This window comes from Nothobranchius furzeri, chromosome 12 (genome assembly GCF_043380555.1).
Source record: "Nothobranchius furzeri strain GRZ-AD chromosome 12, NfurGRZ-RIMD1, whole genome shotgun sequence".
NCBI classification, from domain to species: Eukaryota; Metazoa; Chordata; class Actinopteri; order Cyprinodontiformes; family Nothobranchiidae; genus Nothobranchius; species Nothobranchius furzeri.
In genome coordinates, this window is record NC_091752.1 from 71,215,192 (window position 1) to 71,228,451 (window position 13,260).

The 13,260-nt window shown below is 45.3% G+C and overlaps 2 protein-coding genes across 11 annotated transcripts in view; one reads left to right on the forward strand and one right to left on the reverse strand.

The window, feature by feature from the left end:
* LOC107395168 (uncharacterized) overlaps positions 1 to 2,698 on the reverse strand; it is a 59,514-nt gene extending 56,816 nt beyond the window's left edge. For 2 of the 5 annotated variants that reach the window (XM_070543020.1, XM_070543018.1), the window contains exon 1: positions 2,453 to 2,698. The gene's annotated coding sequence lies outside the window, so the exon portion shown is untranslated. The remainder of the gene's footprint in view (positions 1 to 2,452) is intronic. The other 3 variants (XM_070543023.1, XM_070543022.1, XM_070543021.1) reach the window with 2 other exon arrangements.
* A 7,753-nt stretch (positions 2,699 to 10,451) lies between these two features.
* tnnt1 (troponin T type 1 (skeletal, slow)) overlaps positions 10,452 to 13,260 on the forward strand; it is a 67,271-nt gene continuing 64,462 nt past the window's right edge. For 4 of the 6 annotated variants that reach the window (XM_070542104.1, XM_070542100.1, XM_070542102.1 and 1 more), the window contains exons 1-2: positions 10,452 to 10,892; positions 12,237 to 12,352. In XM_070542104.1, coding sequence (XP_070398205.1) covers positions 12,278 to 12,352 — 75 coding nt within the window. In that variant the 5' untranslated portion in view covers positions 10,452 to 10,892; positions 12,237 to 12,277. The other 2 variants (XM_070542101.1, XM_070542105.1) reach the window with 2 other exon arrangements.

The following is a 13,260-nucleotide window of genomic DNA, read 5'->3' on the forward strand; positions in this document are numbered from 1 at the left end:
GATGAAAGCACGGATGCATCCGACACCGCTCAGTTACTGATCTTTCTGAGAGGAGTGGACAATGACATGAATGTGAGTGAAGAGCTTCTGGACCTCCAGAGTCTGAAGGGCCAAACAAGAGGAACAGATTTATTTGTTTCTCTTTGTTCCGCCGTAGATGACATGAAACTACAGTGGAATAAAGTCGCCGGGATTATTACGGACGGCGCACCTGCCATGGCTGGCGAGCGGAGTGGACTATCAACCCTTGTGTGTAACAAAGTCAGCGAAGAAGGAGGCAGCGCTATTAAACTCCACCGTGTTATTCATCAAGAAGTTCTCTGTGCCAAATATATGAAGTATGATAATGTTATGAAACCCGTGATGAAGGCTATTAATTATATTCGCTCCAAAGCGTTGTGCCGCCGTCAGTTTCAACAGTTTCTTCTCGACATCCAGGCTGAATACGGAGATGTTTTGTATCACAACAACGTAAGATGGCTCAGTCGGGGGTCTGCACCTCTCTCAGGGAGGAAATTGGACAATTCTTGACAAAAAAGGGACAGCCCATGCCACAATGAAATGATCCTGTGTGGCTGGCTGATTAGGGATTTTTAGTTGACATAACGCGACATCTGAATGCGCTGAACACAAGCCTTCAAGGGCCAAATGCAGTGGTAAGCCAACTGTATTCGCACATCAAAGCCTTTCGGACCAAGCTGCTACTTTTCCAAAGACACCTGTCACAGGTGCAGCCCAATACCGCACACTTCTCATCGCTGCAGGAAAGTATGACCAGTTTCCCACAGAACAATATCAGTGCGCAAATGACAAAGTATGCAGCAGACATCTCATCTCTGGTTGAGGCATTTCAGCGGCGCTTTCGGGACTTTGCAGCTACTGAAAAGGAGATCACGCTGTTTTCCTCTCCTTTCTCCGTGGACCCTGATGACGCTCCAGACCACCTGCAGCTGGAGCTCATTGAGCTGCCGCGTGACGCTGAGCATCGCAGTCGGCACCAACAGCTCCCTCTTGTCAACTTCTACCACCAGCTGGATGAAGGTAGGTTCCAGGCAGTTCGGACATTTGCTAAGAGAATGCCGAGCTTGTTTGGCTCCACATACATGCGTGAGAAGACATTCTCCGTTATGAACATTAAGAGCCGCACGAGGACGAGACTGAGTGACTCTCACCCGCGTGACGTCTTACGCATCAAAACCACTGCTCTTGAGCCAGACCTGGACTACATACTGCAGTCTAGATCCCAGGATCACCCTCCACATTAGTGCAGGCAAGATATTTGTTAAGTCCTCTGAGTGAATAAATTCTTAAATCTCGGTTAATTATTTTTTTTTGTGATGTTCAAAATCCCAGTTTAAATATGCTGTGATCACTGTTTTGAATTTTGTTTACAGTCAGCATATAATAGTGAATAATATGTCATGTTTCACATGAACTTAGATATCCTTCATAGTTTTCTTCATTTCTTGTGGTTTGTGATTTCGGTAAAAACTTAATGGAAAAAAAATGTAAAAAGTAAAAGTAAAAGTAAAAGTACGCCATTTGCTATTAAAAAAATCCAAAAAAGTTCATTTGTATTTAATGTTCATGGTTCAAAGAATGTCAGGCTGAATAGTCGGCCCCCACACATTTTCACCTTACCAAATATGGCCCTCTGTGCAAAAAGTTTGGACACCCCTGCATTAGAGCATACTGTAAGGATCCCCCCCCCCCCCCCCCCCACACACACACACACACTCTCTCTTCTAAGAGTCCTACTGAGAGCTTCCGGTCCACTTAACGAGCGGGTGTAGACTACATATTAATGAAAAATGAAGGAACATTAAATTGTGAATTTTTATTTATATCTTAGAAATAAAAATGACGCGGGAAAACATTTATTACGTCTTTTTAAACGAAATTTTCTAGCTCGACTTGCCTGCTGCACTTACGTCACTGACGAACTGAACTGCATCGGGATGTTTACCATGAGAAGGTCCTTGGGCCGACTCTTGTCGTGATTTGGCGCTGAATAAATACACTTGAATTACTTATGTCCAGAAGGACCGTGGCTCACCCAGACATGAACAGCAGCTGTTTCAGCAGCAGTAACCAGAACAGAGGTGGCCACCGGCCAGGTCTCTGCAGACACACGAGTAACTGTTTTAATCCAGGAGTAGCCATTGTTCCGGGTCTAGGTCAGATCTGAATCAAATGTCTACAAGTGCAGGAAAGTAACGGAGTACATTTCAGTAATCCAACGCGTGGCAGGAACGCTGTTTTAAATGTCACGTTCATCCCTGCCGGTTTCTGATCTAATCCAGAATATAACAAAAATCTGCGTCAGGTGTGCGTTTCTGCGTGCGGGCGCCTGCCTGCGTGCGTGCAGGTGTAGGTGAGAACAAACCGAGCAACAGATAATCCACTTCCAGATCGTCAGCCTCGAAAATCCGTTATGGCACGCGGGACCTACCGTGCTGCTGCGCGTGGCGCTCGCCGCCTGCGTCCTGCTGCCGCTCCGCTGACTTTCTCCTGAGTCGCGGTTTCTCTTTCCCTTTGAGCCTCCTCGCGTGTCTCCTCCCTCCTCCACGCAGCTGCGGTGCGGGGGGGCTCTCGCGCTCAGCCTGGGGCCACCGTGACAACATCTCTATGATATTCTCTTTGATTGGTGGCACGTGATTTAAACGGCTGCAGGTAAACTGGTGACATTACAGCTGCAATGGCAAAACTCTCTCTCTCTCTCTCTCTCTCTCTCTCTCTCTCTCTCTCTCTCTCTCTCTCTCTCTGGGACAGCAGTAGCTTAGGAGGGGGAGGCAGGTGGTCCGATAATCGGAAGGTCACAGGTTCAGTCCCGATAACTCCTTAGGTGTGTGGGGAAATGTGCATACCGATTACTACGTTACAGGTTGTTTGCCTGAAAAGACGCTCTACCTCTGGAAGTTGTTTATTGTTGTTTGCTTACCTGCCAGTTACCTTGTAAACAGTTGTAGAACATCGGTATTCTACCGTAAACAAGAAACTTCTCCCATGGAATCATGACAAACACAATCTTTTTTATAAATAAATAACAACAAACTCTGTTTTTTTTTTTTGCTAATAATTAACTACAGGTCTGTATTTTTGAGTAATATCACCTATTTAAATAAACAATGTTACTGGAAACAAGCTGCGGTAGGAATAATCAAGGAGGCACGGATGGTCAGGGCACTGGCTCTATGGTGGGGCGGGGGGGGGGGGGCATTGTCCCCTCAGGTTCTGGCCCCCTAAAACAGAGTTGGCTCACATGAATTTCACACACAGAAGAACTGATTCTAGATGTAAATGTGACACGTAGCTGAACAGTTCAGTGTCAGCTGTTCTGTGAGAATGCATTTTCAGTTTACCAAATCAAACTCGCTGCTATTTCTACGGCATCACCATCCCCACCGTCTCAGGTACGGTCCCAGCCCACCACTTCTGGTGGTCCCCCGGTCGAAATTTCGATCGAGGGGTAGTCGTGCTTTTTCTATTTTGGCTCCAACTCTGTGGAACGAACTGCCACTGAGCATTAGGCAGGCACCATCCCTTCAAGTCTTTAAGTCTCGTTTAAAGACTCATTTTTATCTGATTGCGTTTCAGCGCTAGGGTCACTTGAATTGCCCTAACATTATGGTTTTAACTATTCTTCTTTTTATACCGGATGCTTGATTTTATTTTGTCCGACATTTGTTTTTTTATCGATTGGTCTTATTCCAATATCTCTTATCTGTAATAGTTTTTGCTTGCTATTTTATGATTTTATGTTTTTATCCTGCTTTTATGCCCATGTACTGGGAATGTTTTTCTTTTAATGATGTTGTTCAGCACCTTGGGCTTCGGATAATGTTGTAGAAGGTGCTATACAAATAAAATTTGATTGATTGATTGATTGACTAAATAATGTTCTGACCTGTTTGCTTTTGTTGGTTCGGTAGTGATAATGTTACATTCGCTGCCAGCAAAATTGAATGAAAATGTATTTATTTTATTTTCAACCGCCCACCCCCCCACCCAACCCACCACCACCACCAAGCTTCAGAGCGCCACGCTGCTCTGTTTACAGCTCGCCAGTGACCAATGACATTACGCTACTGCGCCGGCGCTGCTGTCTACCTCGGCAAATCGCTGTCGCACAAGTCCTCATTATGAAGAATGGTGCCGAAATGAGGCACCGTGTCATATGACGTGAATCGGTCCTCAGTCAGCACAATGAAATTTGGTCAGTGTCTTAAAAAGTACAGAATTTGGTACCCATCCCTAATTGCGGGTAATTCCCTTTGGATCAAGGGTACAAAGGTCCACACTTGAGAATCAGGACACTCTGTGCCTGAGGTACTCAATAGGCCCGTGGGCTGGACCCTCTTTTGGCGCTTACACATTAGCATCCGACTGGGACCGGGGTGGCGCTACAGACTGATTCGCCAGCTGACTTCGATTGGCGAGTAGAATCGTTCAGCAAGGGGTTCCCGCGTGCGCGATTCATCTTCATGCTGGATGCTGTTGAGGAAACCTCTGTAGCATGGAGCTGCCGCTCAGTGGGAACGGGAAAAGAGTGAGGTGTGTGTGTGTGTGTGTGTGTGTGTGTGTGTGTGTGTGTGTGTGTGTGTGTGTGTGTGTGTGTGTGTGTGTGTGTGTGTGTGTGTGTGTGTGTGTGTGTGTGTGTGTGTGTGTGTGTGTGTGTGTGTGTGTGTGCGTGTGTGTGTGTGTGTGTGTGTGTGTGTGTGTGTGTGTGTGTGGCCCTGTCCTCGGCCTGTCTTTGTTTATCTTATAATAGATGACACCGTGAACTTTCTGGTACACAGGCTCGGGAATTTCCGCGTTCCTGAGAAGTTTTTGAAAATACATGTGGACACTACACTGCCCTTTGAGACCAAACTGATGCTATCCTCCCCAGCAACCAGTGTTGGGCAAGTTACTTCAAAACTGTAATGCATTATTTATTACTTGTTACCCTCATTTTAAAGTAATTCATTACTGATTTTAAAATATAAGGCTTTACACTACTTTTGCATTACTCTAAGTTACTTTCACCAAAACAACTTCAGTATGAATCTGGTCATGTGATGCTCCGTGAGCTCATGACATATATGTGGAAGGTGATGTGGTGTCTGAGCTAGGACTGCTGTTAAAGACAGTCAGATATCATAACAGTGCTTTAAAATGATTGTTTACTAAATAAATGAAACAACAATCTGTACTCTCAGCACGCTGCCATCTTATATTAACTGAGCAGGGAGTGAGGTGGTGGGGGCTCCCAGCCTATATTAGCCTTGGTCCCCAAATGCCTTGATACGGCCCTGGATGTGGGACTGACTTCTGGGGTGATCTGATTCTATCACATGTATAAATATTAAATGCTTATATATTATTGCTTTTCACTGGTAAACATGTGTATTGGGGATAAATCTACCTACTTTTTTTCTTTTCAAGCACTTTGTTTGGTTTTCTTGGTTTTATGTGAATAATTTCCGGCCCTTTCTCTCTCTAACCTTCCTGCATGCTGCATGTTTTCTCCGTGTTCCAGAAAAACTGTAAACTAGATTTCCTACTTTCTAACTAATCAGCCAAAGGGATCTACCGAACCAGCAGCAATGAGCTGAAATCACCGGGGCCCAGATTGTGAACTCAGCTGAGGCAAAGCACGTCAGAAAAGTACAGAATACCAGAGAATATGCGCTGATATGAACGATCGCAAGTGAATTATTTTGTTTTGGTGGAGCGATTTTGTGAATGTTACAGCGGCCGCACGCAGGACACAGCTGGAGTATTTGAGCCGTTACCGCTGCGTCCTCTCTGCCCGCAAAGTTGAGTCCATAAATGACGTCATATATGTGGATACTGGATCTTTTTTCAGGCTTCCCGCTGTTAGAATTTTTAGGAAACCCGCATCTTGATTCCGGGTTTAAAAATGCGTTGTAATTACCACGTTACTGATAATTGTACCGAGTAAATATTACCATTTTCTTTCCGTGTAATGCCTTACATTACCACATTACAGCAAGAAGCAATGCATTACAGTAATTAATTACTTTTGTACCGCGCTACTCTCAACACTGCCAGCAACCCCCTGGACCGGACCGGACTGCTGTAACAGCACACCCCACCAGGCTGGCCCTCGATATCACAGGAATGTGTTAATGTGGCCCTCAGCCGCACCGTAATGAGTTGTAGGCCAGAATAACTGAAAGAGCAAGCCACCCCCTACCAGAGTCCAACTCCACTCCCATTTCCTGGTTGAAAAATGTGCCACAAGAAAAGAAAGAAAACAATCTTTTATATATCGCTTCTCAAGGTAAAAATCACGAGGCGCTTCACACAAATAAACAAAAAAAAAACCATCTAAAGTATAAAAAATTAAAAAAAAAATGATTAAAAATATGTTTAAAATGTGAAAAGTTGACTGGCAGCCAGTGAAGCTGGAGGAGAAGCGGGGTGATGTGGGTGTGTTTGGAGGACTTGGTCAGAAGCCGAGCTCAGGCGTTCTGAACCACCTGTAGACGGTTCAGGGAGGTTCTGCTCAGACACGTGAAAAGAGAGTTACAGTAGTCTAAGCGTGAGGAGATGAAGGTGTGGAGAACTGTCTCAAGTTCAGAGCGGGACAGAATGGGACTCAGCTTAGCAACGTTCCTGAGATGGAAGAAGGAAGAGCCAACAAGAGAACTGACATGAGAATCCAGGGTGAGACCTGGGCCAAAGGTCACGCCAAGATTCCTAACGGAAGGTTTGGTGTGAGAAGCAAGCTGACCAACCATCCAGGTTTTGATAGAGTCTAAGCAGGTGTGTAACAGCTGCAGCTTAGACATCTCATGGGGCTTAAAGGAGATGTACAGTTGGATGTCATCTGCATAAAGATGGTAGGAGATTCCTTTGAAGGAGCTCAGGATGTGCTGAAGAGGAAGCAGATAGAGGAGGAAGAGCAGAGGCCCCAGCACAGAACCTTGTGGGACACCATGGGTAAGGGAGGTGGTGGAGGACCTAAACTTGGAGACGGCCACAGAGAAGGAGCACTCAGAGAGATAAGAGGAGAACCACTCCAGAGCAGACCCTGATAGGTACTTAAGAGGCGACCTGCGGGCCCCCTCTTTGTGGCCCCCCAAACTCCGCGCTCTCCACTCTTTTCAAGCAGGCTCTACAAATGTTCCTGTGTGAATATTTTAGCTTTTCTAAGTTATTTACCTGTAAATAGTTAATTCTATAAATATGTATGTACATAGTTTATTTTTGTTATTTAAAATGAGTTTCGTTGCTGTTTCATGTTGGATATTTAGAAGGTATTTAAAGGAATACGATGCAACTTCATCACATTTTTAAATAACTTTCTTGAGCCAGTCTGTGCTAAAGTGACCCTTTTCAGGGTTAATGAAAAGTCACTCAGACCCCGCCCCCACTGTAGCCAAAATATCACACATGCAAGTTCAGAGTGGCGGGTCACTGTTTGGCTGGCATACCTGGTGCTGCAGCCTGCTTCCAGCAGGGTTGCTGCATGTTTTAGATCACGAACACATCTGATATGTTTGATTTAGTGATGAATCCCTTCTGTAGACGCTAATGAAGGCTGGGGAGACGTTCCACACAGAGAGGAGATAAGTTTAGCATTTGGTTCTACTTAACGGACACTAGAGGCGCTAAAAACACACCAAAACTGCCTAGTCTCTTTAAATAATAGAAAGTTGATTTGTTTGTAGATCGGTCAATGATTTCAGACACATTTTACATAATTTCTGGTGATGAATTAATAAAAATAAATAAATTGTGAGGAACTGTTTGAGAGCCGGTTCATTTCAGTGAGCCGAGCCGTTTCTTTAAAGAGCCGGAGCTCCCATCGGTTGAAGCAGGAAATTCACAGCAACGCTGGAAGGTGCTGGGTAACTTGTGCCTCTATCACCACGTGACTGTGTGCAGCCGTGAGAGTGGAACACGAGGAGCAGAGTCCAGAGCATTCAACGGGAACGGGAGAGGAATGACACGATGGCCCCCTTCCTACGACCGCCCTCCTCTCTTATGGTGCCAGCATGACGCCAACAAATAACTCCACCGTTGCAACACTGAACAAAGCAGTAACTTAGAACAACACAACTTCCCACGATAAGCATGCATCAACACCTCAAATTAGAGCCAAATACCCAGAGGTGTGGACTCAAGTCACGTGACTTGGACTCGAGTCATTATTTTAATGACTTCTGACTTGAAGAAATCTATAAAGACTTACGACTCGACTCGGACTTGAACGCCAATGACTTGTGACTTGAATTGACTTGCATCTGTTGACTTGATGATGACCTGAGTGTATTTGATATTTCTGCACAAAAGTGGCCCGACATGGACAAGAATCTGGGTTCGATCTCGTTCTGCGGACTGCAGCAGCTCTGTGTTTGTAATCAGTTTCACTTTCTGCTGCTTGAGCGAATGAACGAAGCGTTAAGAATCTTAATTCTGGAATTTATTTATTATCATCGCCATTAAATTCAAGTTGGGCGGATGACTTGATTATAACTTGAAAATTCCAGGTTAAGGACTTGGACTTGACTTGGATTTCCACATCATTGACTTTGGACTCGATTTGGACTTGATTGTCTTTGACTTGGACTTGACTCGAGACTTGACTGGAAAGACTTGTGACTTATACTTGCAAAGCAGTGACTTGGTCACACCTCTGCAAATAACTAAGAACATGACTACCCACAATGCACCTCACGCACCGACTCTTTCACAGTGGGCAGGGTCATATTTAAATTTGTAAATTGCAGTTTTAAATTGACTGAATGAGAATGAGGAAAATTTAGCAATTTGTTGAAATAACCCGCAATTCTAAGTTTTCAACACACAAAATTGAGTCTACGAATCAAAACTTAACAGAGAGACTTAGAGGAAATAGGGAAAATTAATTAAACCATTTCTGAGGCTGTCTTTTGTGACCCTGCCCTGTACTCACGACCCTGGACGATGTGGCGAAAGTGTGAACGTGTGAGGACTGGGCCTGGCTCCGCTTGCTGAAGCGAACAGGTTACTACCATAACCCATGCTGAGCTGGTCATAGACCTGCAACACGTGATGGGCGTGTCCTCGATGTCTGTGGGAGGCCTGTGAGGTTTCCGCCCAGTCCCAGGTCTTCAAGATTAGGAAGTGGTGCGTATCACCTGACGCTTTCGCTCGCTCCAGCAGCACTGCCTAAGGGACTGCATCGTGTGTGTGTGTGTGTGTGTGTGTGTGTGTGTGTGTGTGTGTGTGTGTGTGTGTGTGTGTGTGTGTGTGTGTGTGTGTGTGTGTGTGTGTGTGTGTGTGTGTGTGTGTGTGTGTGTGCGTGTGTGTGTGTGTGTGTGTGTGTGTGCGTGTGTGTGTGTGTGTGTGCGTGTGTGTGCGTGTGTGTGTGTGTGTGGGTCCTCCTGGTGTGTGTGTGTGTGTGTGCGTGTGTGTGTGTGTGGGTCCTCCTGGTGTGTGTGTGTGTGCGTGTGTGTGTGTGGGGGGGTCCTCCTGGTGTGTGTGTGTGTGGGGGGGGGGGTCCTTCTGGTGTGTGTGTGTGTGTGTGTGTGTGTGTGTGTGTGTGTGTGCGTGTGTGTGTGTGTGTGTGTGTGTGTGTGTGTGTGTGTGTGTGTGTGTGTGTGTGTGTGTGTGTGTGTGTGTGTGTGTGTGTGCGTGTGTGTGTGTGCGTGTGTGTGCGTGTGTGTGTGTGTGTGGGTCCTCCTGGTGTGTGTGTGTGTGTGTGCGTGTGTGTGTGTGTGGGTCCTCCTGGTGTGTGTGTGTGTGCGTGTGTGTGTGTGGGGGGGTCCTCCTGGTGTGTGTGTGTGTGTGTGGGGGGGGTCCTTCTGGTGTGTGTGTGTGTGTGTGTGTGTGTGTGTGTGTGTGTGTGTGTGTGTGTGTGTGTGTGTGTGTGTGCGTGTGTGTGTGTGTGTGTGTGTGTGTGTGTGTGTGTGTGTGCGTGTGTGTGTGTGTGTGTGTGTGTGTGGGTCCTCCTGGTGTGTGTGTGTGTGTGTGCGTGTGTGTGTGTGTGGGTCCTCCTGGTGTGTGTGTGTGTGCGTGTGTGTGTGTGGGGGGGTCCTCCTGGTGTGTGTGTGTGTGTGTGGGGGGGTCCTTCTGGTGTGTGTGTGTGTGTGTGTGTGTGTGTGTGTGTGTGTGCGCGTGTGTGTGTGTGTGAGTGTGTGTGTGTGTGTGTGTGTGTGTGTGTGTGTGTGTGTGTGCGTGTGTGTGTGTGTGTGTGTGGGTCCTCCTGGTGTGTGTGTGTGTGTGTGCGTGTGTGTGTGTGTGGGTCCTCCTGGTGTGTGTGTGTGTGCGTGTGTGTGTGTGGGGGGGTCCTCCTGGTGTGTGTGTGTGTGGGGGGGGGGGTCCTTCTGGTGTGTGTGTGTGTGTGTGTGTGTGTGTGTGTGTGCGTGTGTGTGTGTGTGTGTGTGTGTGTGTGTGTGTGTGTGTGTGTGTGTGTGTGTGTGCGTGTGTGTGTGTGTGTGTGCGTGTGTGTGCGTGTGTCCTAACATTTCTCTCGGTGTGGGTTCCCATGGGTGGGAGCACACCCACCTAAGGAGGTCCAAAATCCAAGTGGGGCCCAAAATGGTGGACCCCACTCCGATTTCAATTAAAATGAGCTCAGCAGCCTCCCCTGATGCTACCATTGCTTTTTTTTTTCATGTCAAAAAATTGTCCCCTAAGGTAGCAAAAAGTGGGCAAGTGTGTAAAGGTGTGTATCCTGCAGCCGACCGTAACCGGAAGTCAGGATATACACTTCCCGCAAAATCTTATACACACCGCGGGAGTCTGAAACCTTTGGCCAATGACATTGCTGCACTGAGGAAAACTACCGGAAGTTCACAACAAGAAGAAAACAACACAGATTGAAGACAAAAAGAAGACGGAGTGATTGGATTATTTTGAATATTTTTACATTTACCGACCTCTGCATGCAGCAGGTAAGCTAGGCATGGTTCAGAAGAGTTTATATTTTGGCGTTCTGTTGGGATGTATTTAAGCTGGCTGCCATGTGGCTAACTTTAGCAACATAATATTATAAATAGTTCGTTGTTTACTCACCCAGACAAGTTTGGAGTTATTTGGAGCCGCTCAGAAGGAGTTTTTTTATCGAGTCGCCATCAGCTTATATCCATATAATGCCAATGGGAGCAAAACTGCAGGAGTTGTTGCTGCATTATCTGCCCTCAAACTCCTTCATTTAACCAAGTGTTCTTATTAAACGTTAACACTACTCCCATCGGAGTTCAGAAAATCTCGTAAGTGTTTATTTGTTCGGTTTGGGGTGATTTCAAGGCAAAAATACAACAATATTGTGCGATTAAAACAGCGTCACGGCCAGTCGCCATCTTGGTTGTAGTCCGGCCAGCACTTTAACTCTGTGCTCTGCAACGGTCGGTTTGACAGAACTTGCTGCTGTTGACATCAGTGTAGTTCGGGTTTGCGTGTTTCCAAATTGCAATAATCGAATGACCAATTGGACTAAATTCAGCTTCTACAGACTCTTTCAGCAACCTACGCGGACTACAGCCGTAATGGCGGAGGGCTGCAACGTTATTGAAATCTCAGTTGGAATCGGTTGCATTAAAAGCCTGTAAAACTCCAGAAGCTAATATGTTAGCACCTTTGAGACGTGCTGAACTCACAGAGGAATTTTTTTTAACTATTCTCAACAAAACATTGTTAAATGAAGGAGTTTTGGGGCAGATAATCTTATAATATCCTGCCCTGATAGGCTCCCATTATATGGATATACAGTGATAGCAACCTGATTAAAACTCCTCCTGAACTACGCCAAGTAGGTCCACACTTGTCTGGGTGAGTAAATTAACGTAATATTTGTTAAAAAAGTTAGCCTGGCCAGCCAGACTCGCTCTGTGCAGAATTGAACAGAGTGAGTCTGGCTGGCCAGGCTAAAAAAAATAAGGTCCAGGTTGAAAATGCTGCATGTGTCAGTGATGTTGTTGTACCAGAAGTTTGACAGCCCTAGTTTAGATTAGTGACTGAGTGTCTTTGCAGCACAGCTTGGTTATTATATAACAAACTAGCTTCTTGGCTTCAACAGGCTCGGTCAGCTCTCAGTGTACACATTTCAGAATTTGTATATTTCATTATCCTGTGTTTGATGTTAAACAATGTGCATCATGCAATAGCAAAGCTCAATGCACAGCTGCTGTATGTGTGTTTGTATGAATGTTCTAGATTTTATTTTTCTCTTGCTATTTTTCAAAAACCTTTCTGTGAGATTTGCCTTGACTAAGTACTAATTACGATTATTTTCACAGAGCCATTATGTCCACAAGAAAGAGGAGGAAAAAGCCTATAGATGATGCAAAGACACACATCCTGTCCTGTACTGACAAGGTTGGGTTTATGTCGAGATACATTGACGGTTACAAAGGTAATTTGCGAAAATTTCTTGACACAACTTGTGTTTTTCAAAAGCAAAGCAGTTGACAAGTTGACAAGTAATTAAAATTGCGCCCACATTTTCAAAGTTAAACACATTTCTTTTAACAACGGTAGTTTTTTCATCTTTACTGCAAACTCACTGATGCGCCTGCAGCCTCTCAGAGTTCATGCTGCTCTAAACATTGAAAGAATGATTTAATTTTCTGTTGCTGACTTCTGATTACCTTAAATGGTGTCTGTTTGTTGCTACCAGCAGGTACAAAAAGGAACTTATTTTTATTTGACTATTTTTCTGTCCTGTCTGTTTATCATCTTCCTACATCTCATCTCAATCCTAAAGAAAAACTGCTATCTGGCTTCATATATATTCACCTTATGAGTTACCTTTGAACTGCAGTTCTAAAAGATCTACCGACCGCAAATATAGAGGAGTGTGTGCTACGCACAGACCGCATCAGTGAGGTGAAGTCACAGCAGAATGAAACAGGTGATGCGCTCTGCTCCACAGCAGCAAAATGCATCAGGCACAAATAAAAGACAGAAAACATGAAGGGATATGAGCCGACATGAACGATTACGTGTTAAATTTGTTTTTGAGATGGCGACACTTTGAGAATGTAGCTGTGGCTGTGCTCAGGATGCATCTGTCTGGAGCGCATCAACGATCAGAGCTCTGCGCCTCTCAGCTCTAAATAATCTTGGAGAGTTCACATAGATAATGTAATATAAGTGGAACCATTGATTTTTCGAAAAAAATAGTAAACTATTGTGTGGAGGATCTACAGACTCCAGTAGTCTGTAGATGAACAGCACCTTCTTCCTTTTCTGGTGCATTTTGTGCAGCTGAAAACACGGTCGTTTCTGCTCCACACCAGACCAGAGGATTACAATCCCAGT